At 55.0% G+C, this 27,586-nt stretch overlaps 2 protein-coding genes across 3 annotated transcripts in view; both read left to right on the plus strand.

Annotated features, from left to right (window-relative positions):
* SLC8A2 (solute carrier family 8 member A2) overlaps nt 1-13,780 on the plus strand; it is a 30,466-nt gene extending 16,686 nt beyond the window's left edge. The window contains exons 5-10 of one of the 2 annotated variants that reach the window (XM_034638603.1): nt 3,967-4,070; nt 4,221-4,238; nt 5,679-5,803; nt 6,097-6,196; nt 9,885-10,163; nt 11,567-13,780. In XM_034638603.1, coding sequence (XP_034494494.1) covers nt 3,967-4,070; nt 4,221-4,238; nt 5,679-5,803; nt 6,097-6,196; nt 9,885-10,163; nt 11,567-11,943 — 1,003 coding nt within the window. In that variant the 3' untranslated portion in view covers nt 11,944-13,780. The remainder of the gene's footprint in view (nt 1-3,966; nt 4,071-4,220; nt 4,239-5,678; nt 5,804-6,096; nt 6,197-9,884; nt 10,164-11,566) is intronic. The other variant, XM_034638602.1, reaches the window with a different exon arrangement.
* A 2,486-nt stretch (nt 13,781-16,266) lies between these two features.
* MEIS3 (Meis homeobox 3) overlaps nt 16,267-27,586 on the plus strand; it is a 22,546-nt gene continuing 11,226 nt past the window's right edge. Inside the window, exon 1 of the mRNA XM_034638989.1 lies at nt 16,267-16,341. Within this exon, the coding sequence (XP_034494880.1) occupies nt 16,267-16,341 (75 nt within the window). The remainder of the gene's footprint in view (nt 16,342-27,586) is intronic.

Here is a 27,586-nt window from a genome sequence, read left to right on the forward strand (position 1 = left end):
GCGGGGCCAAGAGGAAGGGACAGGACGTGAGAAGGGGGTGGGAGAAAGAGGGTGGTTTGAGGAGAGAGGAGGGTGGACCCGAGGAGGAAGGGACAGGTGAGGAGAGAGGAAAGGAGGTAGGATAGAGACCTGGGGAGAGGCGTGTAGAGGATTTAATTGGTAGCTGGTAGGAGATGAAATGTGGCCTGAGGAGAGGGGGCTCGTGGACAAGAGGGGAGCGTCCGATCGAGGTGGGACGGTGCCTGTGGAAATGGAGAACAAACAAGGTCTAAGGCGGTGAATGGGGTCTGGGTAGGGACCCAAGGAATTGGACGCAGAAGGCGTGAGAAGGCGGGGCCTAAGGGGATAGGGTGGAGCTTGCGGCAGGACTAGGGAAGGGTGGAGCTTGTGGGTAGGGGAAGAACCTGGGGAAATGGCAGGACGCTTAAGGGGAATGTGGGCGGGGCTTTGGGAAAGGCCGAGTAGGAATATGGGGGCCTGAGAAGGTAGAGTTAGGGCCTGCAGAGACACTGAAGAAACTGGAAGACACTGGATTTGCGGAAGGTGGCGTGGGGTCTTGTGAAGTGGGCTGAATTCACAGACACAGCCAACACACACCTTGGCACATACAGAATCACCAAGCCACAGACACGCTCGCTAAAACACGGCGTCAGGGCTGGTCTCACGCCCAGACACCCGGCCACCACCTTACACAGATGCCCGAGTCTCCCCACTGTGTGCCTGCAGCCTCACTTCCCCCGCCGCCTGCCTGGGATGCAGACGGCGCCTCCCCCTTTTGCCTGCGCCCATCCGCCCCCGCACGCCCGTCTGTCTCCCTCCTCCTGCCGCCCACGCTCCTCCCACCGAGCAGAGCCCCCACCGCGCTCCCTTCCCCCTCCTCCCTGCTTCTGGCCTTGGCCTCCGCTCAGCTTCTCACTGCTCTCCCCGCCTCTCCACCCCTCCCTTCGCGTCTCCGCGTCTCTCGCTCCTGGCAGTCTCTCTCTGGGTGTCTGTTAATCTCTAGATCTCGGTCCCCAGTGTCTAGCTTTCTGACTCGGGTTATATTTCAGTTACGGACTCTCCGTGCCTTTTCATCTCTCTGTCTGGCTTGAGCTGAGAACTTGGGTTGAGGTCTGAGGGCACCACCAGACCCCATCTATCACATTCAAGAGGCAGGGGGAATGGGGAGAGTTGTGTTTCTGCTCATTCTAGTCCTTCCTGTAGTCTAACACACTTCCCTCCTGCTGCTGCGACCCCATAGGCCCTCTCCTCCCCCACACGGCTTCCCCAGGCTGGGACGCCCTCTGCCTCCGCCCCCACCCTCGCCCCCGCCCAGGCTTCCAGCTGTGGCTTCAGATGACAGAGAACAGGAGGCTAATTAGCGTTTAGGGAAACACATCCTTCCTCTCACGGGCAGGCGCTAATTAGAGGTGCTTGGAAGCAGCCCGGCTGGAGGGGCGGCCCCAGGCAGGATCAACATCGAGGTGGAGGAGAGACACCCAGAGGTGGAGTGGCGGGGAGAGAATGTGAGAGAGAGAGAGAGACAGAGAAGACCTAAAGACAGAGATGGAGAGATAGAGACAGAGTCACAGAGTTAGAGGGAGAAAGACAGAAACTTTGATACAAAGGGAGAAGGAAACAAATATGTGGAGAGAAGGAGCCAGAAAGGTTGAGAGGCTGAGATGCAGGAAGCCTACAGGGAAGTGAGATGCAGGAAAGAAAGAGAGAGACCTTCTTACTGAGAGAAACTCGGTGGGACTCGGAAGGAGAGATCTTCTTGATGCGACAGAGAGAAAAGAGTTTGGGTCAGAGAGAAGCACAAGAGACAGGATGCGAAGGAGACTGGTTCATGATCAGAGGCTGCGGAGGGCGGGAGAGTGGGGTTTCCAGGAAACAGGGATGGCAGGCATGAGGGCGACAGAGTGTCAGACTGGGGAGAAAGGCTGCTTCCTTTGATCTCAGGAAGTCCTGCCTTTGTCTACCTCCAGTCCCTCTTGCTGTCCCCTGCCAGTTGGTTTTCCCCTCACTGGGTTCCCTGAGGGCGCGCCTGTCATGGCACCCGTTGGCGCGCATGTCACTGCGTGTCAGTCACTGCATGTCAGCGGATCACGGCGTGTCTGCGAGAGACTGAGCGTCGGAGGTGTGTGTGTATCACCCTGTCAGCGTGTCACCAGGTCGGCCGCTGTCTGCGTGTCAGGTTGTGTGAGGAGAATGTCTCCGGAGACCCTGCTTCTTACCACAGTGTTCCAGCACCTTGGACAGCTCCCAGCCCCCTCCTGAGGTTGGGGGCGGCCATTTCTTTTCACCCACGGAAAATTTAAAATATCCTGAGACCAGGAGGGGGTGAGGATGGAGGTGGGCATATGTCCCCACATGATTATCTTGTGTGCATCTGTCTTTGCATGGGTGTTGCTGTGTCCTGTGTGTGTATGGAGATGGGTCCTTTGAGAGACTGTATGATTGAGAACCTCTTGCTTGAGTCGTGTTGACTTGGGCTATTCTATCCTGTGGACACCAACAGACAGAAATGGGGAGAGAAGGACACAGATGAAGAAAGGTAGAGAGCTGGGGAAGAACCTGAGACAGAGAGGATCAGAGATGGAGAGAGGGAGAGAGACTGAAGGGAATAAAAATAAACAGACACCAAGAGGCATAATGAGGGAGATAGAAGGAAGAAAAGTCTACATGGTACCACAGTGGGGCTCTGCAGGTTGGCGAAGTCGCGAGGCTGTGGTGGGGGTGTTGTGCTAACAGGCATCTGGTCTGTGTGATTTTGCCACTGCATAGGGAATGGCTGCGGGGTGCGATGGTGTGTGGGTGTGGGCGGTGTGATTGGCTGAGCTTCCTCTGCTGGGTGATTGTGTGGGCTGGGTGTTTGTGTTTCAGGGTTCTGGGGCCGGGCCTTGAGGTTCCTACAGCTGAAAGAGCTGCTAGTGGCAGGGCTGTAGGCTTTCTGGGGTTGTGGGTCTTTGTGAGTGTGGAGGGTGGGTTGTGTGCCTGGAGGGCACAAATAATTTCTGGCTGTTCCTCCCTAGTCACCCCCTGGTTACCATAGCAGCAGGGATGCTGAGAAGATCAATTAGCACTCAGTTAACCCTCAGAACAGTGGTCAGGACAGAGGAAGCAGAGTGTCTCCTGAGCGGAAGGATTAGCATTAACAAATGTTTCTGGGAGGCATACTACGAGCCAGGCCCTGTTCTAGGCCTTGGGGATACAGCAAAGAATGTAAATGAACAAAGGTCACTGCCCTGGTGGAACTTGCATTTTAATGTGAAGAGGCAAATGGCAAACCATAAACAAAAAAATAAACATTAGGTGGTATGTTAGAAGGTGATATGGAACAAAGAAGAAATAGAGCTGAGTAAGAGGGCCGGGTATGCTGGGGTCTGGTCAGGGGTGGATTTCAAAATTAAAGAAGGTGGTGGGAGTGAGCTTCAATGAGAAATTAATTTGAACAGAGATCCAGAGAAACTGAGGTAATGAGCCTGGGGAAGAGTGTTGTAGGTGGACAAAACAGCCAGTGCAAAGGCCCTGAGGCACAAGCAGGCCTGACATGTTCAAGGAATAGTGAGGAGGCCAGCGTAGCTGGAGTGGGTGAGCAAGGGGGCATGGGGCAGGGGGCCAGAAAAGGGAAAAGGACCACACTACATAGGGCCTTGTTGGTCATTGTAAGGACTTTGGTTTTTATTTTGGCTGAGACAGGAGCCATGTGAACATTTTGAGCAGAGGAAGGATCTACTCTAACTTTGATTTTATCAGGATCCTTCAGGTTGCTATTTGATAAACCTCAGCTTCCTTAGTTGTTTCTGGGCTTGTTTCTGTCAAGCAGGGATAATAGAGAGCCTTCCTGTGGGGGGGGGGTTGTGAGGACTAACTGAGATTAGGGAGCCGAGGATGGAGGGGTGCTCAAAAAAGCGGGCTAGTGGGTGAGTTATCTGGCAGTTTGGGGAGGGGGCTTATGCTGGGTGCTCTTCCTCCCCCCCTCAGGAAAACTCTTCAGGTAAAGATAGTTGATGACGAGGAATATGAGAAAAAGGATAATTTCTTCATCGAGCTGGGCCAGCCGCAGTGGCTTAAGCGAGGGATTTCAGGTGAGGGGTGATGGGTGGGCTGTGGGAGAGGTAAGGGGTCCAGGGTGGGAGGACCCTTAGAGGCTCCATTAGTGGGTGCTCCTTCAGGCTCATGGATCTGAGCTTCCCAGGGAAGCAATCTCACTTTCCCTCTGTTCTCTCTTTCCCCAGCTCTGCTGCTCAATCAAGGTGAGTGGAGTTACCTCTGGGCTTTGAAGGGGGGACATGGGAGGGGGGTCTCAGGGGAGGCTCAAGCTACCTTTCCACGTCACGTTTGAGGCAAGTTAGAAGTGAGATAAAGGCATATTTGGGGCCGGGTGAGGGTTGGAACTGACCTCAGAGTGGTAGGGCCTGTTGAGTTTGGAGTTAGAGTTGGAGGCCAACATCATGTTTTTGTTTTGTTTTTGAGCTAGAGAGAGAGAGAGAGAGAGCATGTGACTGGTGGGGAGGGGCAGAGGGAGAGGGTGAGAGAGAATCTTAGGCAGGCTCCACGCCCATTGCAGAGCTCAATGTGGGGCTTGATCTCATGACCGTGAAATCATGACTTGTGCTGAAATCAAGAGTCGGACACTCAACTGACTGAGCCACTCAGGTGCCCCCAAGATCATGTGTTGTTTGTAGTTAAAGTTGGGGAATGGTAAGTCAGGATCCCATCTGGGTTTATGGTGGGGTCATATTAGAATTGGGGTCAAATTTAGATCAAAGCTTAGGTGGGGGTTGAAGGTGAGTTTGGGGGAGTTATGGTTCAAATTAGGGCCAGGGTCAGAGATTGGGGTGGGGGTGGGGGAAGTGGCTTGAAGATAAGGGACAAAGTAGTTTTGGAGCTGAGATCAGAATTGGGGTTTGGGGTTAGGATTAGGGTCAGACTAAAGATTGTATTAGTCAGGGAGCTGCCGTAACAAATAGGCCCCCAAATCCCAGCAGCTTAACACAATAAAAGTCATTGCTGGCAGAGTTTTCTGAGAGCATTCATGGTGGAGGTGGCTTTCCACTGAGAGTTGGGGATAGGTTGGTGCTGGGCTTGGACAAAGGTCTAACATGTTTTGGGGAGATAAATGAGCTCAGGGCCAGCTAATGGGTGGGTCTGGGTCCAAGATCTGTACTGAAATTGGGAATCCCCTCTTTCCTCACCACCTCAGACACACTCAAGGATGTTTTTCAGAGCTTAGATGTAGAGACAAGGCCTCCTTCCACAAGGTTGGTGAAGATAATGATGATGGTGGTGATTTGAACAAAGGAAATGCCATTTTGGATTATTCGTTGTGTGCGGGCACTGTGCTAGACACCACATATGAACTAACTTCTTTAGCCCTCACAGCCACCCATGAGGTAGCTACCGTCATTGTGCCTGTTTTATAGATACGAGCACGAGGCACAGAGAGTCCAAGGCATTACCCAGGGTCACACAGCAGAGCCCACCACCTGAACCTCATGGACCAGCTGGGTCTTAGGTTGGGGAAGATGGTGGTCAGATGGGACACAGGGGCAGGCTAGGGGCATGCCACCAAGGAGGCTTTCCAGAGGACAGCAGACAGAGTTTTCTTCCTCAGTGGGAACAGGTAGCGAGGGCATCATGGGCCCAGTGAGATGTGCCTCCCTGGAGTCTAACGCCCATCCTTCATGCTGTAGGCGATGGGGACAGGAAGCTGACAGCCGAGGAGGAGGAGGCCCGGAGGATAGCAGAGATGGGCAAGCCAGTTCTTGGGGAAAACTGCCGGCTGGAAGTCATCATCGAGGAGTCATATGATTTTAAGGTGACTTTCTGGGGCCCCAGCTTCCTGGAGTCTTGTCTAAGTCATTTCCTTGGGGGAGGGTCCAGGAGGAATCAACTATGAGGGTCACAAGGGAGGGGTGGCCAAGGGTCCCATCCCTCTGCTAGCACCATGGACAGCAGCACTCCCGGTTCCCTTCTTGCTGTGAACAGGGCTGTGGGGTGTTGGGGACCCCTGAACATGGGCTTGAGCCCCAACCTCAGTGTTCTTCAGGGAGCCTCAGGGGTGCCCTGAGGTCATGGGCAATGATCTTTTCCCCACCCTTTCATCCTCAGAACACGGTGGATAAACTCATCAAGAAAACCAACTTGGCTTTGGTGATTGGGACCCATTCCTGGAGGGAACAGTTTTTAGAGGCTGTTACGGTGAGCGCAGGTAAGTGGGGAGGGAGGAGAAAGAAGAGAGGGGGGGATGGAGAGAGGGGGTTGGGGAGGAAGAGAGAGAAATGACTAAAAAGAGAGAAAGAAGGACTAGGAGAGAAGGACAGAGCACAATAGAGAAGAGAAAGAGAACAAGAAAGACAAAGAAACAGGGAAGGACAGAAAAAAAGATAAGGAACAGATACAAACAGGAGAGACAGACACACAAAGAGAGATGCTCAGAGAACCATGGAGAAAGGCAGAGACACGGAGAGAGGACAAGAGAGGTAAAGAGTGAAGACCCTAAAGTGCAGAAGGCCAGAGAGAGAGACCAGGAGACACAGAGAGAGACAGCTGGGTGGGGGGGGAGGTGGAGAGCTGCAGGTGGAGCGGTCTCGTCCGGTGGAGTTTTCTCATCAGGCAGCCGCAGGGCGGGACCAGGTTAAAAGTCTTGGCCTCCCCAGACAGCCTGGGCTCCTCTGTTGCCATGGAGACAGTCACCAGGGCACCCAGCTCTCTCCCACCTGTGCCGTTCTCCCTCCTTAGGTCTCAGGCAGGCCCACACTGCCCCCCTGTGGCCAGAGACACCATGACACTTGGCTTCGCAGGCTCAATCCTGGAGACCAACATTGGCCCTTTGTGATACAGATTGGGGAAACTGAGGCCCAGAGTCTGAGGAGGGACTGGCCTGAAGTCCCACAGGGAATTCGGAAAGAGCTGAGGTGGAGCTCAAGGCTTCTGTCCCTTACACATCAGGTTTCCTTCAGGGAGGCCTAACTGGTAGGAACTGAAAACACACCAGGAATTGTGGTTGCTCAGTGGGATCAAAAGAAGCCAGGCTTCAGAGATGGAAAAATCCCAGGGAGCGGAGCTGCAGAGAGCAGCTCGGAGGTCTAATAGAAACGAAGCCACATTCTTTCAGTATCTATTTCTGAGGGATCCTCTGAATTCAGCCCTCTTAGGACAGTGCTGGGGACAAAGAGATAACCATGACAGTTGGGCCTTGCTCTCACAGAGCTCACAGTCCAGGGGGGAGACAGACCTGTCACAAGAGAGTGACAACCCAGAGCAGGTAGGGCTGGGACAGGGGACCCAAGCTTGCTGCGGGAGCCCAGTTAGGGTGTTGACCCAGCCTGAAGGTCAGGGAGGGCTCCCTGGAGGAGGAGGCTTCTGAGCTGAGTCTTCAAATTGGAATACAAGTTAGCCAGGAGGAGGAAGAAGACAGGGAGGTGTTCCAGGCAGAGGGAAAACCAAGTCCAGAGTCTAGAAGTCTGCTGGGTCATGGCACATTTGGGGAGGGTGAGTAGTTTTAGGCGTGAAGAAACAGCACAGAACCAGGCTGGAGGTGGGCAGAGTCCAGACCGTGTGGGTCCTCATAGGCCACAGCAGGGAGCTTGGGTGTCATTTCGGTGCATGGGGGCCCGTGGAGCATTCTGAATGGGGGAAGCTCCGGGCACTGGAGGGAGCCCGTGGAAGGAAGAATGAGAGGCTGGGGTGGGGCGTGACGATGTGAAGAGGAATTGGAGCTTCAGTGCAAGAATGCTGGGGAGCCACGGCCCTCCCCCTGGGCTTAGTGAAGAGGAGACGGTGTGAGACGCTGGTCACGGAGGGCCAACGTGAATCAGCCGGTGGGTCTGTAGAAAGCAACGGATTCGGTAGGAGGAAGGAGTGGATGGAGGGGGGGAAACCATATCAGTGACAAGTAATCATCCCGATGGTGACAGTGATGACAGGGACTGTGGAGTACCAGGCCGCTCGGAAGTCCATTTCCTGTATGACCTCATTTAACCGATGTTTCCCAAGTATCTGGCTCGATGCTTGATCATTTCTCACTTTGTTCAACAAATGCCTTTCTGTCCTTGATGTGAGCACAGAGCTGCTCGAGGCACTGGTCGGAGAAGGTCAGTTCTCACCCCCTTGGAGGATGACTCATGGCCCGTCTGGCACGTAGAGGTGCTTTTGTATTAAATCCTTTACCTCCTGGCCTCAACCGTAAGCTCTTTGCGGGGTGGCCTTGGTTTGGAGCGTCTGTGAATCTCCCCAGGCACATGAAGGGGCCTTCAAAGAGTAACCATCAGGCTGGAGGCGGGCCAGGGGGCACGGAGAGTCCTTCCCGTGGCCTGACTCATGTAGTCATAACGGCCTTCTCTTGAGGCTGGTCTAGCTCCTCCTCCCATTTCTCAGATAGGCATCTGGAGGCTCAGAGAGGTTAGGACACTGATTCAAGATCACACAGCAGATCCAAGGTTTGACACCAGAAAGGTAGCTCTGGAGCCACAGACATAACCGTGAGCCTCCCTCCGTGGGAAAGGCTGAAGAAGAGCCTCCCCGGATGGGAAAGGCCAAAGTAAGCAGAGGCCAGAGCCTGCCGGTTCTCAAATGCCAAGCGCAGGAGTGTGGGCCTGGGTCTCAGGGCAGTAGGAAACCAAGGCAGGATTTGAAGCCAGACAGGGAAAGCCCCCAAGAGATGCAGTGATAGCAGCCCCTTCCCTCCTAAGAGTGTGTTCTCCCCCCTCTGACCTTGGCCACGTCTGTGTGGCCGATTAAGAATGCGTTCCGTGGCAAACACCAGAAAAACTCAACCACAGCAGCTTAAGCATGCTAGTTTCTTTCTCTCACAGAACAAAGAAATCTCTTTATTGAAAGAGTCGGCATTTCAGTAACATCCTTAAATGCCCAGGCTCCTTCTTTATTTCTTTTTTCCCACACTCAGCGGTTTGCCCTCATGGTTGCAAGATGGCTGCTGCACCACCAGGTGTCAAGTTCACATTCCAGGCAGGCAGAAAGAGGAAGCAAGGAGGGTTACACTGTTCCTTATCAGCATCCTTCTGGATGTCGTGCTTGGCCACTCGAGTTGTTCACTAGTTCTCATTCATTGCTTTATGCTTCTCAGTTTAGGGCAAGGTAGACAAAACATTTCTTTTGTGCTTTCCTGTTCTAAGTCAAAAGCAGGTCAAATTCCTCCACAGTACCTGGCACAAACCACTCTAACGGTGAGTGAGGCATCCCTGACGAGGTTCAGAAAAACAGACCCATAACACCGTGCCCGTGTCAGGAAAGCCGGAGCCTTCCAGAAACCCTCTGTTTAGGTCTCATTGCCAGACCGGGTCCCATGGCCACTGCTGCAAGGGATTCTGAGAAAGCAAGTATTTAGTTGAGGACAGGACTGCCACTAGCTGCAAGGAATTCCAGGAAAGTGAATATTTTATCTGAGGACACGGTTGTTGTTAGCCCAAAGGGATTCTGGGAATGTTAATAATGTTAGCTGGGTATCTGGCTGGCGCTCTAGCTGCAAAGGATTCTGGGATAGCAAGCACCGTTAGCCGAGTATGTGGCTACGGTTAGCTGCAGTGAATCAGAGGAAGTCAATATTTCTAGCTACAGAAATGGCTGTCTGTAGATGGTAGTTGTAAAGTCTTCTGAGAAAAAGACTTTTTTTAGCTATGGATGTGGCCACCCCTGGGAGCAAGGGATCCTAGCAAACCAGATATTTTTAGCTGGGTACGCAGCCTCTATCTTCAAGGGATCCTGGAAAAGCGAGAATTTTTATCTGGGCTCGTACATTCTCCTAGCAGCAAGGGATTCTGGGAAAGCAGTTAGTTTTATGGAACTTACTGAGGGAAAATTGCACAAAATGGGAGGGGTCTGGAGGCAAGGAAGGAGGGAGCATGGGTGTGTGCCCCAGCTGGGTCATGTGCCCACAGGGGACGAGGAGGAGGAGGAGGACGGGTCCCGGGAGGAACGGCTGCCTTCCTGCTTTGACTACGTCATGCACTTCCTGACGGTGTTCTGGAAGGTGCTATTCGCCTGTGTGCCCCCCACCGAGTATTGCCACGGCTGGGCCTGCTTCGGCGTCTGCATCCTGGTCATCGGCCTGCTCACCGCGCTCATCGGGGACCTGGCCTCCCACTTTGGCTGCACCGTTGGCCTCAAGGACTCTGTCAACGCTGTAGTCTTCGTGGCCCTGGGCACCTCCATCCCCGGTAACCCCCTGGGAAACTGCTTGTCCGGGTAGAGTCTCAGAGACGTCAGACAGTAGAGCCTAAAAGAAAGGTTCTGCAGATATCAGGTGGTGGAGTCATACAGAACCGATATGGTGGGTCCCATAGAGATATGAGGAAGGAACATAATAGAAACTAGGCGGCGGGGGTCCTGTAGATTCAATATACAGACTGAATCCTCCCCAAAAGCAACCAGGTGGAATGTCCCATAGAACTTAGGGGGTGGGAAATGTAGAAAGCAGACGATGGACTCCATAGAAAGAAGGAGGTGGGGCATTAAGAGAAAGGTAAGAGAGGGGTCCCATAGAAATAAGGTGGAGACTTCATAGGTACCATCCAGTTGGTGCCCATAGAAACAAGATGTTAATTACCTTCCCCTCGAGAAACCACGTGGGAGAGTCCATCGAACTATGTTGGTGGGCATGAGAGGAACAAGGCCTGTGAGTCTCAAAGCTTTAACTAAGGTGAGAGGGCAGAGTCGAAACCAGATGTTGGAGGCGGGGTGCCATACAAATGAGATAACGGAGCCTCAAAGCCCTAGTGTATGTCCCATGGAAATACAGTGGCCTGATTCCCTGTTCCCAAATAAAACCCGAGGGAAGGTCCCTTAGACAAATTCTTAAAGGAGTGGGAAGACCAGATGTGGGAAGCCTGACACCTTTTTTTCCCACATGGATATGTTCACCCGTCGGGTGGTGGCGCTGTAGGCCCAGAAAGCAGGCGGCGGGTCCCGTAGCCTGCTGTGAATGGTTCCCTGATGCCGGCGCTCCGTACGTATCAGAGATCTGAGTTATTAGCAAGATGTTCGAAAGTGGGCAGAGGTCATAGAAACCAGGCTGTATGCTTGACAGAAACCCCGTGGAGCATTGACAGGAACCGGATCGCGTGCGGATGGAACCTAACCGTATTTTGTGCAGCCAAATGGCTAATGGGATGATTGGGCCAATCGAAAAATGGGCGGTGGGTTCATGCGAGGCGGAGAGTGATTCCTATGGAGAGCAGTTGAGTCCCACAGAAAGTAGGCAGCAGGCCCCATAGCGTGCAGAGACTGGGCCCCCCGCCCCCCAAATCAGACACTGAGTCCACAGGAAGCGGTTAGTAGATGCCATAGAAAGTAGGTAGTGGAGACCACAGAAAGCAGACAAGACCCAGAGAAAGCGGGCAGCGAGTTCCATAGAAAGCAGGCAGCTGGCTCCGCAGACAGCAGGCGCAGGGATGGTGACCCACCTGACCTCTTGGGGGGGGCGAAGGGCCGCGGGTGCCGAGCTGCAGCGGCGGGGGGCGGGGACGGCGCCCGGGTGCGTGGGGATGCTGTCGGGTCCTATGGAAAGCAGGCGGCGGGGACCGACGGAGCCCCTCTGACCGCCGCGTCTCTGCCCACGCAGACACGTTCGCCAGCAAGGTAGCGGCGCTGCAGGACCAGTGCGCGGACGCGTCCATCGGCAACGTGACGGGCTCCAACGCCGTGAACGTGTTCCTGGGCCTGGGCGTGGCCTGGTCGGTGGCTGCCGTGTACTGGGCGGTGCAAGGCCGCCCGTTCGAGGTGCGCACCGGCACGCTGGCCTTCTCCGTCACGCTCTTCACCGTCTTCGCCTTCGTGGGCATCGCCGTGCTGCTGTACCGGCGCCGGCCGCACATCGGGGGCGAGCTGGGCGGCCCGCGCGGCCCCAAGCTCGCCACCACCGCGCTCTTCCTGGGCCTCTGGTTCCTCTACATCCTCTTCGCCAGCCTCGAGGCTTACTGCCACATCCGGGGCTTCTAGGGCCCCCCTCCGCCCCAGAGACTCGGCCGCCCCTGCTCCGGACCCGCGTCTCCTCTGTCCTCCAGAGATTCAGCCTCCTCTCCTGGGACTCAGCCTCCCTTCCTCCTGGGAACTGATAGCCCCGTCGTCTGTCCCCACTGACATCCTCCTCCCTCCCCCTCGGGAGTCTCCCCGAGGTACCCGCAACTGCAGCCCGTCCCTGTTAGTCACTGTCCACATCCCCGGGGACCTTTCCACCTCGAGACCCCTCCCCAGAGGACCGTCCCCAACCCAGTGACCTTCTAGAGAATCTACCATCTGTCTCCCTAGACATCCAGGCTTGCCCTATCCCTTACCACCCCGACCCCCTTCCTCTAGTGGATCCCCCCACCATCACCACCACCAGGGACCTGTACCCCAGGGTCTCAGAACCTAGCCCTCCCTGGGGGACCTTTGAAGGAGGCTGATCCGTTCCAGAATGTCCCCAATCTCAGCCCTTCTCCCCAGCCCTCAGGGAGCTCTGTTCAGCCCCCGGGGGCGGGGCGGAGGAACAGGTAGGTGCGTGCAGAAGGGGGCCACACCTTCCCTGATTTCTCCACTCAGGCCCTTGGGAGGACACTAATTCTCGAGGCTTGGAGAAGGGAGGGGAGAAGTTTGGGGTTTCAGAGCTGGAGGAGGCACATTTGAACCTACAACTTCTCACATTCCAGCGCCCCCACTCGCCTCCACTACCTCTGAGAGCCCAGCCATGCCTTGGAAGGGGGGGGGCTGTGTGTATATACAGTGTGTTTGGGGGAGGGAGGACGCGGGAGGGTGCATGTCTTGGGGAAAGGGGGTGACAGACTTTCCTTTTGTGAGGGCAGCAGACTCCCCCAGCCATGAGAATTGGCTTTGGGAAGGTGGCCAGGCATCAAAGGGAGTCCAGCCATCTCCCCTGACAATCTAGAAGGCTCATTTTGCCCTCAGTGCCAGCCAATCCGGGCAGGACCCTCGAAGAGGAGACCGAGGGTCCCAGAGGACCAATGCTACAAGCCAGCAAATGCTGCCACATCTCTGCCTGATGGGGAGCAGGGGTGGATGGGAGGGTGGGACTGGGGCCAGGGGGTCTGGGTGGGCATTTTTAACTTTGGAGGCCACCCATCTGTTGGTAGTCCATCTGCATTTTCTTACTGTTGTTTCCTGCCCGAAGGACACACTTGGGGTGTGCAGAGTGCTGCCCACTGCTTGGGACCCTGAGGATCACCCTGCAACCCCCATAACACCCTGCTTCCCACAGGTTTTTAGCGTTCTATCGTCCTGTTGTGCATCACCCCAACATCCCAGCCCTGTTTCCCACTCCCCTTTCTCTACTCCTAGCTCATCAGCACCAGTCGCTGTCTCTTCTCTGTGATTTCTGTAAAAGTTGCCATAAAAATTTGAAATTCTGCCTGAAAAACAGCCTTCCCGTGAGAAGTTGGGATTCTAGAGGAGGGAGCTAATGAGGTCTCTGACTGAGACTTGGGCAACTGTGGAACAGACCAGGTACTCTGGGTTTTTCCACGCCCCCGGTCCTCCGCAGGACACCCACATGCACCAGCCACCCTGAAAGTTCACCTTTGCTTCCCGTAGCCACTCCCCCGCTCACCACCCAGTTTTCCCTAGCCACGCCTCCAACGACCACCCAGTTTTTCCTAGCCATGCCCCCACGCCTCACCCGGGAGCTTTCTTAGCCACGCCCCTATTCCCCCAGCCGCAAACTATTCCTTTTCACTGGGCATCCTGGGAACACAAAAGAGGAGGACCCAGATTTGCCTGATCAGAGGAGCTGGGGTTGATGGGAGTTTCCTGAATAAAGCAAGTGATTTTCTCAGAATCCTGAAATAGGAGGAGGGGTGTGTGTGTGTAGTGTGTGTGTGTATGTGCGCGCGCGCGCTTGCTTCTCCAGGAAAAGGGCACAGCCTGTGTAAAGGTGTGCAGACTTGGGAGTTACTGGCTTTTTTTATACTCCTGCCAGTGGTTAGCATGAATGGGGTATGGGGTGCATGGGGGGGGGGTTGAGAGAGCTCAAGAGACCTTATCAGCCCTCTAGGGAGCTTAGGATTTATCCCAAAAGCGAAGGGGAGCTTTGGAAGGGTTTTAAAGAGGGGCCAGGCAGTTAATGCCTGATTTACATTTTCAGACTTTCTTTCTGGCTGCCTGTGAGACTGGAGGCTGCGAGATCAGGGAGGAGGCTGGGGCAGCAGAGGAGAGGTCCTGGAGTAGGGAGATGGAGGTAGAAGGGGGAGGGACGGTTTAGAAGATAATGGATCAGGCTGGATGAGGGGGTTCAGGGAGAGCGTGCAGGCAAGGCCCTAGCAAGAGTGGTGCACTCAAATGGAGAAGCCAGGAAAAGTTTAACGAAAGGGTTATTAGGGATTAAGGGTGGGCAAGGGCAAGGAAATCAAGCCTGGGGAAGGCGCAGTACCCCGGGGTCAGCAGTAGAGGGAGCAGTTACCACCCCCGGCTTGAAGGTGAGCAGACAGTTACTCGAAGCTCTGGGTATAGTGAAGGCCAGGAGTATGGGCACCCACGACCGACACTGAAGAGAGAAGGGGGCTGGAGAGTGAACACCCCAACCTGACTCTCCTCCCACCCACCAGGTTCCTGCTGGCGCCTCCCATTGGCTGAACTCTACCGGAACCCAGAGGTTAATAGTTGGTGCATATAAGTCAGCCCCTTGGGACACAGAGCAGGAGGTGGAGAGCAGAGCAGATCCGGGAATTGGGGGGCGGGGGAGGGAGAGCGAGTCAGTGTGGGGAGTGTTTTGCAGAAGCAGTGAGGTCTTTCCTAGGTTTGGGGAATGAAGGTGGGGCTAAGTAGGGGGAACGGATTTGGAGAACATGCTGGATTCAGGTGAGTACATGCTGAGGGTGAAGCCTATGGGACATCCAGAGGAGCTGTCAGGGAGGGGAGACATCCAGGGGACACCTGGACCTCAGGAGAGGGGGATGTGTTTGACCGAGGTTTGGGATCCGTTGGCAATGTGGTGTCACCCATCCGCGGAGGGAGTGGGGCACAAGGAACGTGGAAGACCTGCCAATGGAGAAGGACACACCAGAAAGGTAGGTGGGAAACCAGGAGACTGGGACACCCGAAGCCCAGAGAAGAGAGTTTCCAGAATGAGGGTAAGGTTGGCAGGGTTGAAAAGTGGAGGAAGATGAACAGCGGGAAGCGACCTTGGGATTTAGGACTTGACAAGAACAGTTTGGTGGAGGGTGTGGGGGAGGGGTCAGGTTAATCTAGAGGGAGGAGGGAGTGGAAGTCGGGGAAACTGAGGCAGAGCATGTAGTCTCTCCTAGGGATCGCCCCCCTTCTCCAGTTGTGGAAACAGGCTCAGAGCAGGGAAGCAACTCGCCCAAAGTCTCATGGCTAGGAAGGGCGAGGATGGGAGAGGATGAGGTCCAGAGCACCGAATGGGGCCAGGACACCTCTGTCTCACCAGGCTGAACGAGGACAGTGGTCTAGAGGCAAGAAAATGGGCGATCCTGGCCTCAGGACTATGAGTAAGCTCTCCGCGTCAAAGAGAGAGCGTATCCAGAGCTTGGGACGTGCGTGAGATGAGGACCATCCCCCCTCAAAGTCACGATTCTTCCCTGGATGCTAGGAGTTCCAAAGGAGTCAGCTTGGGAGTGATTTCAATTACTTGTCATGGCAGGAAGCAGTAGCACAATGATTAACTTTCTTCGAGCCTCAGTTTCCTCATCTGGAAAATGGGGACAAGAATAATAATAATGAGGACTAATGGTGCGGGGTTATATTGGATTATATATTTTTTTAGAATAATACCCAGTGCATAGTAAGAACTCAATAGATGGAAGAGCTATATTTTCTAGATATTTCCAGCTTGCTCACTTTTATAGTTCATATTCTCTCTGTCTCTCCCTCCTTCCTTCCTCCCCTCCCCACTCACATGTACGTGCATGCACACGCTCTCACGCACCACAATGGCCATCCTAGAACAGCCCTAGGAGGACAGAGAAATGCAGACTCCCTGTACACCACTTTGCCACCTGAGTCTCGGTTCCTAAAACCCAAACCCAGAGGAGACGAAATGGGGAATATCCCTTCCTCTCCTTCTAGCCTCCAGATTCTTTAATTCACTTTATCTGGTGTGTGCCTGGCACTATGCTGGGGCCACTGCAGTGACCCAAATGTCCCTGGGCCCTGCTCTCGCCCAACTTGCTGGGCAGTGGGGGACACATGCCAAACAAGGTGCAAGAGGTGGCGGTCAGGTTGGAACCTGTGAGCGGAAGGACTCTAAAGCAGGACACAGGTGGCAGAGAACTGGGGGACTGGGGCTGGCCTAAGCAAGCAGGGTGTAGGGAGATGGACAAGGGACAGCGCAGGACTCTGGGGCTAGCAGAGCTGACAGCTAGTATTGCCCTGAGCCTGAGGGACAAGGTGGGGGTGGGTGGGTAGTGACTTCCAGAAGCTGGAAAGGATGGCCGCATGGAAAGGGCCACCCCAAAAGAGCCGTGGCTCTGGTTTAGGATGCAAACCGACCCAACCCATGGAGGGGCGGGCCAGTGGGAGGTGCAGAGGTGAATGCCCTGACCTCACTCTAGAGCTCTGCAGGAGTCCCTAGGACAGAGAACCCTTGGGTGCATTCCATTAGGCCTCGCTGTGGTAGGCTGAGTAATGGCCCCCCAACGGGTCTGCTTGTTAATCCTCAGAACCTGTGGGTATGTTCCTTTCCGCGGCCAGAGGGACGGACGTCACCAATGTGATTAACCTCAGCATTTTATGAGGCGGGCAGTACACTGGATTATGTGCGTGGGCCCTAAGTGCAGCCACAAGGGTCTTCAGAAAGGGGGAGGGGGCGACTGCAGCAGGACATGCGACAGGGGAAGCAGAGGTTGGAGTCACGGGAAGGGCCAGGAGCCGAGGAGCACAAGCACTTCTGAGAACAGAAGAAGGCAAGGGACCAGCTTCTCCCCTAGAGCCTCTGGAATGAGCGGCCGTCACCTTGATGTTGGACTTCTGGCGTCTGGAACAGTAGCAGGAGCGTGTGTTGTTTGAAGCCCCTAAGCTTGTGGTCACGTGTTACAACAGCACCAGGAGAGGAATGCAGAGGCTTGCCGAAGCCCCCTCGTGCCAGCTCCCATCTCTCTGGACCTCAGTGAGAGGGGAGTGGAAACTTCTCATATTTCTGGCTGCTAAATTCACTCACTATGTGTGGGGACGTTTCTAGCCTTGAAAGTTCGTATCCTCCAGAAAGGAGCCATGGAGCTCGGCTTCCCAGCCTCCTTTACAGTTGGGACCCGGACGTGTGCCTTAGATCCCACCGGACAGACTCGCCAGAGGAGTCCTGAATTCCAAAGGAGCAGTTTGCAACAGGAGGCTCCGTGGGGGATCCTCTGAGCCAGTGAGGGTGATGTGACACGGGCACCCTCTGACTTCAGGAGGGCTTGCTGGTTGCAAGAAGGGGCACAGACACAGAGGCGACATCAGGGCTGGGGGGCAGGCGAGGTTCTGTCCCGGTCCCAGCAGCAGTGCAAACTGGGACGTCCAAGGCTCAGATCCGCCAGTGGCTGAGGGAGCCAGTTTCCTTGATGGGTCCATTCTGGGCGTGGTTTGGGGCTCTCTTTCTGGAACCTGAGCCTCATGCCTGGTTCTCCAGGCCACTCAATGCTTCTGTGAGCACCTCATACCTTTTTTCTTAAGTTCCATATAGTAAATCATATTAGCATTTGCCAAATTCTATTTGCCTTCCCTGTGGGAAGAGTGTCCATTCCCAGCCCTTCGAATTCAGTGGTGACCAAGTGACTTGCCTCGGCTAAAGAAAGAGGGCAGAAGTGGTGTGTGGCCCTTCTGGGTAGAAGCTTCCAACGCCAGTACATGCTTTACTGTGTCTCTTTTTCTTGGGCCATGGTGAGCTATAATGTGCACAGTGACTGCTCTAACAGCCTGGGGTCCTAGCGTGAAGGTGTTATGCAGCCAGCTTGCAGTGGGCTTGTAGCTTGATCAAGAAATAAATCTGGGGTGCCTGGCTGGCTCAATCAGTAGAGCATGCCAACCTTGATCTTGGGGTCATGATTCGAGCCCCACATTGGACATAGAGATTACTTAAAAAAGAAAGGAAGGAAGGATGGGAGGAAGGAAAGAAGGGAGGGAGGGAGGAAGGAAGGGAGGGAGGGAGGAAGGGAGAAAGGAGGAAAAATTCTTTATTTAGTTCAACTGAGATTTGGGGGATGTTTGTTACCACAGCATCACCTAGCTGAAGCTGACGCATACACTCTGCTTCTGTGGAATCAGTCTATCACCTTCTGCTATGCGCACCCAAGACCACAGACAGGTTCCAAGGGGATAGACTGCATGAGGATTCCCAAGCTGGGGTCTACATGTGCTGAGAACATCAGTGGACAGGTTTCGGGAACTTTCTGAGCAGGTGTGCAAATCGCACGTGCAGGACCATTTTCCCGGGAGAGGGCCTGTAACATTCACTGGACTTTCAGACCGGTTAAAGACCTGAAAGACTTGAACATGTTGGTCCTTGAGTAAGACGACTTGGGTTCCAATCCCAGCTCTATCATTCATTGGCCGTGCCACCTTGAGTAAGTTACTTCACCTCTCTGGGCTTGTTTTTTCATCTGTAAAATAGAGATGATAACTGGTCAAAGAAGGAAGTACGTGTAAAGTGATTTGAATAGTGCCTGACATGCCTTAAGCCCTTGTAAGAGCCAACCAGTAATATTTTTACCAATAGTCTTTAGATGTGGGTTAATTTTTTATTTTTTATTATTCTTTAAAGATTTCATTTATTTATTTGACAGAGAGAGAGACAGCCAGTGAGAGAGGGAACACAAGCAGGGGGAGTGGGAGAGGAAGAAGCAGGCTCCCGGTGGACGAGCCCGATGTGGGGCTTGATCCCAGAACACCAGGATCACGCCCTGAACCGAAGGCAGACGCTTAATGACTGAGCCACCCAGGCGCCCCTAGATGTGGGCTTAGATGTGAATAACGGGAATCCAAAATAATAGTGGCTTAAATAAGGTAAGAGTTTATTTCTCTGTCGTGTGACAGTCCATATCTGGTATGGCAAATCCACTTCATTAGAGCAATAAAAACTCAGGTTCCTTCTATCTGTTATACTCATAGCCAGAGTATAGACCTCATCTGTTTTGCTCAGGATGGCTCACCTTGGCATCACAGCAACCAGAAGGATGGGGCAGGGAGAGGTCTGGGATCCACCATTCCCTATAAGGCTGGGACCCAAGAATGCCACATATCACCACTTCCTTCCACATCTCGGTGGCCAGACCTGACTCACGTGGCCATGTTTCGCTGTGAGAGGAGCTGAAATATATATATATTTCATATATATATATTTCATATATATATTTCATATATATATTTCATATATATTTCATATATATATTTCATATATATTTCATATATATATATATATTTGTTTCCAAAGTTCTCTTTCAAGCCTTGTTTTCTCCACCTCTCTCTCGTCTCTGTCTCTCTGATTTGCTGTCTTGATGTAATTTCATTCCCTCTCTGTTTATCTGTTTCCAAATGTCAGCCCCCCACCCCTGTGTGTGTGTGTGTGCACGTGTGTGTGCGTGCACGTGTGTGTGCGTGCGTGTGCGTGTGTCTTCATCAGTTACCTCTTGCTGAGCAACAAGCCACCTGAAAGTTGGTGGCTTGAAACAACGCTGTATTATTTCTCACATTTCTGTGTTGACATTGGCTGTTCTGGTCCGCGGTGTGTTGGCTGAGGTCATCGTGGGGCTGCATTGGTTGTGGAGCTCGGCGGGCGCAGGAATGTGCAAGATGCCCTCCCTCGTGGCCGGCAGGGGGCGCTGCCTGTGGCCTGGGCCGCTTTACTTCTCCACGGGGCCCCCCTCCTCCCCTAGTTGGCTAGACCGGCTTCTCTACCAGGTTGCAGGAGAGCCGCTGTAGAAGTTTCGGCACCTTGGGTCATGTCCACTACAAGCAGTTCACAGGATTTTGAGGGGCAGGGAAGTAGACCCCCCCTCTTTTTTTTTTTTTTTAAGATTTTATTCATTTATTTGACAGAGAAAGAGAGCACAAGCGGGGGAGCGACAGGCAGAGGAAGAGGGAGAAGCAGGCTCCCTACTGGTAAGGAGCCTGATGAGGGACTTGATCCCAGGACCCTAGGATCACTACCTGAGCTGAAGGCAGACGCCCTCAGACGCCACCTCTTGATGGGTGGAGCGCGTGCATGGAGGAAGGGAGGAATTGTTGGCAGCCGGTGGTGTTAGGCCGAATACTAGCCCCCCCCCCAAAAAGGTGATCCGTGTTCTAATCCCAGGACCTGTTGAATGTTACCTTATAGGACAGGGAAGGATTTTGCAGGTGGAATTAAACGAAGGGTCTTGAGATGGGCCGATCACCCTGGATGACCCGGGTCAGCCCTAAATGCAGTCAACGCATCCTTAAAGAGGGAGGCAGAGGGAGAAGATACTACACGCCCAGGAGGGGGCGCTAGTGAGCACAGGGCAGAGACATCCGAGGACGCTGGCCCTTCAAGACCCGAGTCACGTGGCCACACGCCAAGAAAAAACGCCAGCCGCGCCCCCAGGGAGCAGAAAGAATTCTCCCCTCGAGCCCCCAGGGGGAACGCAGCCCTGCCGGCACCTTGACTTTGGCTCAGACACTGATTTTGGAACGCTGGCTTCCAGAATGGTGAGAAGATCCATCTGTGTTGTTTGCAGCCCCTGGGCTGGTGCTAATTTGTAACAGCAACTGCGGGAAGTTAAAGGTGATGAACACGCTGCCTTTAGAGCCAACTCTTCACCGCCTCTCGCCTCTTAGTTTCTGGGTATCTTGAACCCCTTCCTTTCTTTTAATTAGAGAGGGGGGAGGGGCAGAGGGAGGGGGGGTAATCCCAAGCAGGCTCCAAGCCCAGTGCAGAGCTCTACTCTGTGCTCGACCCCACGACCCCGAGATCAGGACCTGAGCCGAAATCAAGAATCAGACGCCCAACTGACCGAGCCGCCCAGGCCGCCCTTGAACGCCTTTCTTTTAAATTGTGATAAAATACACATAGCATGACATGTACCATTTTAACCATTTTCAAGTGCACGATTCAGTGGCATCCACGATGCTGTCTAGCCATCAGCACTATCTGGTTCCAGAACTTTTCTGTCGCCCCAGAAGGAGACCCCATACCCATTAGCAGTCACTCCCCACTTCCCCTCCCCCAGCCCTGGCAACAACTAATCAATGTCCCGTGTCTATGGATTTGTCTATTCTGGACATTTCGTAGGCACGGAATCCCACAGTACGTGGCCTGTTGTGTCCAGTTACTTCCATTTAGCACAATGTTTTCAACATCCATCCACGTGGTAGTAGCGGGTCCATACTTCAGTCCTTTTTATGGATAAATAATATTCCATTGCACGAATATACCCCATGTTTACCCATTCGTTAACCACTGGGTGCCACGCCTTGAACTCTCACGTTCTTTTCCGTTTCTCTTTGCCGTGTCTCACGTGCTCACAGCATCGTAGGCTTCGGAGGTATATTAGCGAGGCTTCTCCAGAGAAATGGAACCAATAGGACGGATAGATGGATCGATAGACAGATTTATTTTAAAGAATTGGCTCATGCGATTGTGAAGGCTGGCGAGTTCAAAGTTGCAGGGCAGCCCAGCAAGCTGGAGACCCAGGGAAGTGGTGACATTGCAGCTCAAGCTGGAAGGCAGTCTGGAAGTTGATTTCCCTCTTTGTCAGGGTACTTCAGTCTTTTCCGCTAAAGGCCTTCAACTGATTGGACGAGGCCCACCCACATTATGGAGGATTATTGGCTTTTCTTAGAGTCAGCTGATTTAAATATTAATCTCATCTGAAAAACACCTTCACGAGCAACATCTCAGCTGGGCAGCACCATAGCCTAGCCACGTGGACAGATAGGATTCACGGGGGTCTCTCCTCCCCTTGCCCACTCTTTGTGCCTATCCGCCACATCCCTGCCTGGCCACCGTCTGAGGCTGGGCTCCACGGAAGCCGGGCCAAGGCAAGGATGGGAGGCAAGTGGCTTACTTGCGAGGTGATTCCAGGAGACCCTGGAGGGAAGAAAAGCATTGAGGATGTGTTGATCGGCAGGTCACCCCCTGCGGGCAACAGGGTCTCAGCCCTGCTGGGACCTCTCAGGGATGGTGCAGAATCCTCTTTGGGGTGCCCAGCCTCAGGGCAAGGAAATTGGGGCGTTTATACACTAACTCCAGGCTGCTAACTCCCTGCCTTGGCCAGAAAGTGCATCCATTAGGGGGTGCTGGTGTCAATGTGGGAGCTGCTGTTGGGTACAGGGGCATGAGTGGGGCACCCACAGCCCACATGGCCCTACCCTCCCCTCGTCCATTGGGAAAATGCATGAGCATCAAGAAGGGAGGCCCAGCTGTCCCTCCAGGGGACAAGGAAGGACTGGCTTCTGGGTGTCCTGCTGTCCCCCTGAGGATGGAAGCCAGGGAGACCTTCCCAGCTCTCAAGGCTGGGGGAGAGAAGGGGTGGGCTTCCCAGGTCTCAGTGTCGCCCCAGGCCCTGGCTCTCCTGCCCCCACCCCCCCGCCAATAATTGGCCTCCCTGCTCCCCTGCCCTCTGCCTGCAATTTTCTCCCCCGGAGGTGGAGAGAAGGAAATGTCAAGGATGATGGATTGAAAGGGGCAGTTGGGGTCAGGAGAGGAGGGAACACAGGGCTGGAGGGAAAGAGGAACAGAAGAGAGGAGGGGGCACTGAACAAAGCAGGCACAAAGACCGAAGGAGACAGAAAATTAGACGGGGAGGGGAGGACCTGGAGACTTTAAAATGCGGCGCTAAGGCCGATGGGAGAGAGAGGGAGAGATGGGCGAGATGTGCCAGGGGTCAAAGCCATCCTCCAGCCGCTTAAGGGCGTGGGGTGCCAGAGAGCCAAGGACCAGAGGGCAGACAGAGGGGGACGGAGCAGGGCCAGGTGGGCGCGAGGGAGACGCGGGGAGATGCAGAGACAGAGACGGGGAGAGTGAGGATGAGAGATCATCCAAAGGAAGCCAGAGATAGAAAGGAAAATAGACACAAGAGACAGACAAATGGACAGACAGACCCACTCAAGATAGGGAGGCATGTGGTACAGAGGGAGAGAGGGAGAGGAGGAGGGGGGAGGAGGTGAGGAGGGAGGGGGAGGGGAAGAGCAGGGGGAGAGAAGGAGGGGAGGGAGGAAGGGGGGGAAGAGAAGAGCAGAGATGAGTCCCAGAGACCAGACACTAAGGCACAGAGCGAGGCTAGCAGAGGAAAGCCGATTGGAAGAAAAAGGAGGGAAGGGACAGGAAGACAGGAGGAGTGGGGTCGGGGGTGGGAGTTGTGGCCAGTGCCCCTCCCCCGCCCGGGTCAGGCCAGTCCTCTGGCCTCTGCCGAGCCATGGCTGATGGTATGATTGCTTGGTGGGGCGGCAGGCGGCAGTGACAAATGAGCCGCCCAAGTCGCCAGCTCGGGTGATGGATGGGCTCGGGAAGCAGGCGGAGGGGTGGGCGCGGGGAGGGGGGGCTACCCCCGCCAAGATAAATGTTTTCCTCTCCTGGAGCCAGGCAGGGGAGGCACTGGGGATTCGGGCCATGCATCTGTGTAGGGCCTGGGCAGGGGGTGGGGGGTGAGGGGGAGACACAGGAAGACAGAAACCCGGGCCATGGGGCGGGGGCGCAGAAGGAGAGGAAAAGGAGGGAGACACAAAGACCAACAGACAGCAGTCCCCAGAGACAGAGATGAGCTAGGGGGAGGGGGAGACAGCCCATCCAGAGGAGAGGAGATACAGAGACAGATAAAAAGATGGAGGGAGAGACAGCTGAGACCGAGGGACACACACCCAAGACGGAAACAGAGACACGGAGAACCCTCTTTTAGGACCCCTTCCTCCCCACCCCTGAGCGAAGGTACAGATCCTTGCAGAGAGTCTAGGATGAGGAAGGAGGGAAAGCGATGGAGAGACAAACGCCGAGCTGTTGACAGAGGGGAAACTGAGGCAGAGAGCATGTAGGACCATGACAGAAGACAGGGGGTCCCTGAGCAGCTCCTTGCTCACTCCATCCATTGAGAGCTGATCGTGGGGATGGCTGGGGTCCCTGGGGATCACAGGCAACTGGTGGGCAAAGCCCCAGAGAGGACTGAGCTGAGGGAGAGGGTCCTCCCAGGCCACCGAGAGGTTGGCGGTCAAGTGGGGGGAACCTGTGTTGAGGGGACCTGGTTCAAACACCAGCCTCAGAGACGCGGCCACACCAGGCACACCAGGGTCAGCAAGCGTGTCCCCCCCCNGAGAGATGGGAGACTGGGGTGCACACGTGTGTGATACAGACAGACAGGCTGGGGGGGGGGGGGGGCTGGGGGCGGGGGCAGTGAGCAAATTGCAGACCTCCTCCCTTCCCCTCCCTCCATCAGTTTTCCAGACACTCCTATTTTCCCCTTGCCCACATCTCGCTCCTCTCTTTAATTAAAAAGATTTATGCCCAAGAGTCAGAGGCCCTCCTCCTTGTTTGGGGGGGCTGGAGCGTCGTCTGAGCTCAGAGCAATGGCAAAGACGATTCTTGTCTCTGTCTCTGTCTCCCTCGCTCTCCTTCCGCCCCCCCCCCATCTGTAACTCAGTCTGCACCTCCCCTTCCCGTCTCTTTCCAGCTGTTTTTGCCTGGCTCCCAGTCACAGCCCCTCACTGGCCTCCCTGGGACGCCCCACCCCAGTGAACACATGGTCCCCTCTCTCCATCTGTCCACACACTCCCTGCTGGGACTGTCACATCAGGCCACACTTCTGGTTTTCAGAGTCAGCTTGGGACGGGGACCTCAGCATACCCCCCAAGATGTAAGGCGAGCCTGGGCACCCACACCCCTGGCCCTCCCACCCTAAGCCTCAGCTGAAGGCCTTTGGGGGGGGCAGACAGAAGAGCTTTGCATCTTTAATTAAAAAGTGATTTAAATTAATTTTCTGCTCCAAAACCCCTATCTGGGGGGCGGGGTGTATGGCAGTGATTAAGCGCTCTCCGGGCCCCCTTCCCTTCCGCCTTCCTTAAAGGGCCAGCGTCACCCGAGGGACAGCTGCTTCGAGAGTCTCAGGGGCAGTGTCCTCGGGCACAGGGGCCCCCAGAGTCAGCCAAGGCCCCCACGGTCCTGGCACTCTCCGCTTTAACCATTTCCCCTTCTCCTGCCCTCCAAGCCCATCGCCCATCCAGCCCATGGGGAGACAGGCTGAGAGAGAGGAGGGGCCAAGGTGGGTCTGGACCCCAGGGTCCTGGAAGACACCCAGAGGTGGCCAGGCTGGAGGGCTGGTGGTTGGTGTGCCTTGGGGGTTCTGAGGACAAGTCAGGGACAGAGAGAGAGAGACAGGGTCAGAAGTCCCGAGTGAAACAGAGAGAGTGAGGGCGTGGGAGAGAGTGACAGAGCCAGAGAGACAGAGGTGGGAGGGTTCTGGGATGAAGCTGAGCCCTGGCGGGAGTGGAGGGGACCTTCCCAGGAGGGAGAGGGACCAGGGCCATCGTCTCTGTCCTTGCCCTCCTCACAGCCCTCTGCTGGCTCACTAGGCCTCTCCCACGGGGAAGTGCTGCTGCTGTCCTAGCCCCAGTCTGGGCTGCTTTAGCCCCAGCCGGCTCCGCCCTGCCCTGGGTGGTTTTGTTCAGCTTCCACAGGATGGGAGGTCGGAGAAGCAGACTGCCGCAGAGCGGAGCTGTTTACGAGGGTCATAAAAATATCCTTAGCAAGCCCAGCAGGGGTGGGCGCACTGCCTCCGCCCCTCTCTCAGTGGCCCCGTCTCTCTGGGTCTCTGTCCCTTTCTTTCTGGGTCTCTGTCCCAGCCACCCGATCTCTGCCCCACATCTCTGTCCCCCTCTTTCTGGATCTCTGCCCCTGCCCCCTTCCGTCTGGATCTCTGTCTCATTTCTCTTTGGCGCAGTCTCTCAGGAGTGATGGTTGGGTAACTTTTGGGGGTCCAGTATCCCTTTATGACAACAGAATGAAAACAAGGGGCCATTTCCCTGGGAAAGGAGCACACAGGCACCAAGCCCACCATTTGCAATTCCAGAGAGTTCACGGGCCTCCTGACACGCATTTGCACATCCCCTCAGGAATGTGAGGACACCAGAGGATAAAGACCCCTAATGTAGAAAAAGCCAGTGAGAGGATGAATCCCAGCTGTCTGTCTCTCTTCTCCTACCTGCCCTCTCCTGTCGCTGTTCCTCCAATACACCAGGCACATTCCTGCCCCAGGGCCTTTGCACCTGCTGTTCCTCTGCTCCCCGTGATCTTGGCTCCCTCCCTCACCTTCTTCAGGTCTTTGCTCAGATGTCCCCTCCGATGAGGGCCTTCCCAGTCCAGCTTCTATCATCTCCTCTAACCTTGTTCTGCTTCGCTTCAGAACACTTGTCACCTCCAGGCCTTATTATACACTTACACGTTTACTTACTGGTCTGCTCTCTCCCCAACCCTCCCCAGGAGAGCATGAGTGCCAGGAAGCCAGGAAGTTACTCTTTTCTCCCTGCTTTGCTTCCAGGACACTGCCCCACACACAGTCAGAGCTCAACATTAATTTTTTTAAAGATTTTTTATTTGNTTTGTTTATTCAACAGATAGAGACAGCCAGCGAGAGAGGGAACACAAGCAGGGGGAGTGGGAGAGGAAGAAGCAGGCTCAAAGCGGAGGAGCCTGATGTGGGGCTCGATCCCATAACACCGGGATCACGCCCTGAGCCGAAGGCAGACGCTTAACCACTGTGCCACCCAGGCGCCCCTTGACATTAATTTTTGTTGCAGAAACTTCCTGCGTGTCATTAGAACACTAGTTGCAAAGGCTGTCTGGGTCCCAGATCCTCCAGGAACCAGATAAAAACTGTGGACCTGCTCTCGGCCAGACAGGAGAGCGGGCGCATGATTTATCCTCAACTTTGCAGAGTCCACACACTGCCCGAACTGAGGGTGGGGAGACCCTTGGGAAAGGCCAGGGTCAGCACTGGGCAGAGGGACAGAGGGACACCTCCAGGCCTGCACACCTGTGGAACTACCCCCCCGTGCATGCACACCCCCCCCACACACACACGACTCGTGGGCTGACACTCTGACCCCTGAGGCCCGGATTCTGTGGGTACAAACTCAGGCGGATATACCCCCCCAATACTCACCATATTCAGAGACGGCAACAACCCTGCAAACACACGCACATCCCCAGGCATCGCCCCACAACCAGAGACACACACACACACACACACACACACAGATGGCTTCGGACATAGGCACACTAGCATCCTTGGCTCCCACGGGAGGGAAGTTAGGGGGCCCAGAGCAAGAACAGAAACTAAAATCTGGGGTTTGGTTACTTCCAGCCTCCAGTTCTCTCTGTCTGCTCGTCTCCTAGAGACAGACAGACAGAGACAAAGAGAGAGAGAGAGACAAAGAGACAGAGAGACAAAGAGGGACCGACGTGGAGAGAAAGGGAGCGGGCGGCCGCGCAGCCGGGGAGCGGGGGCCGGGCGGGCGGACAGAGACCTGTGGCAGCCGCGGGGCGAGAGGCGGAGGAGGCCCGGGCCGGGTGCGGGGAGAGGGCGGCGCGGACAGGGGCGGCCGGGGTGGGGACCCGGGGAGACCCCAACACAAAGGGCGGCGCGGGCGGGAGGGGAGGGGAGGGGCCGGCCACCCCGCCTGCCCCGCCCGCCCCGCCCGCGGCCCAGCCACC

Source organism: Ailuropoda melanoleuca, chromosome 12 (genome assembly GCF_002007445.2).
Source record: "Ailuropoda melanoleuca isolate Jingjing chromosome 12, ASM200744v2, whole genome shotgun sequence".
NCBI lineage: Eukaryota > Metazoa > Chordata > Mammalia > Carnivora > Ursidae > Ailuropoda > Ailuropoda melanoleuca.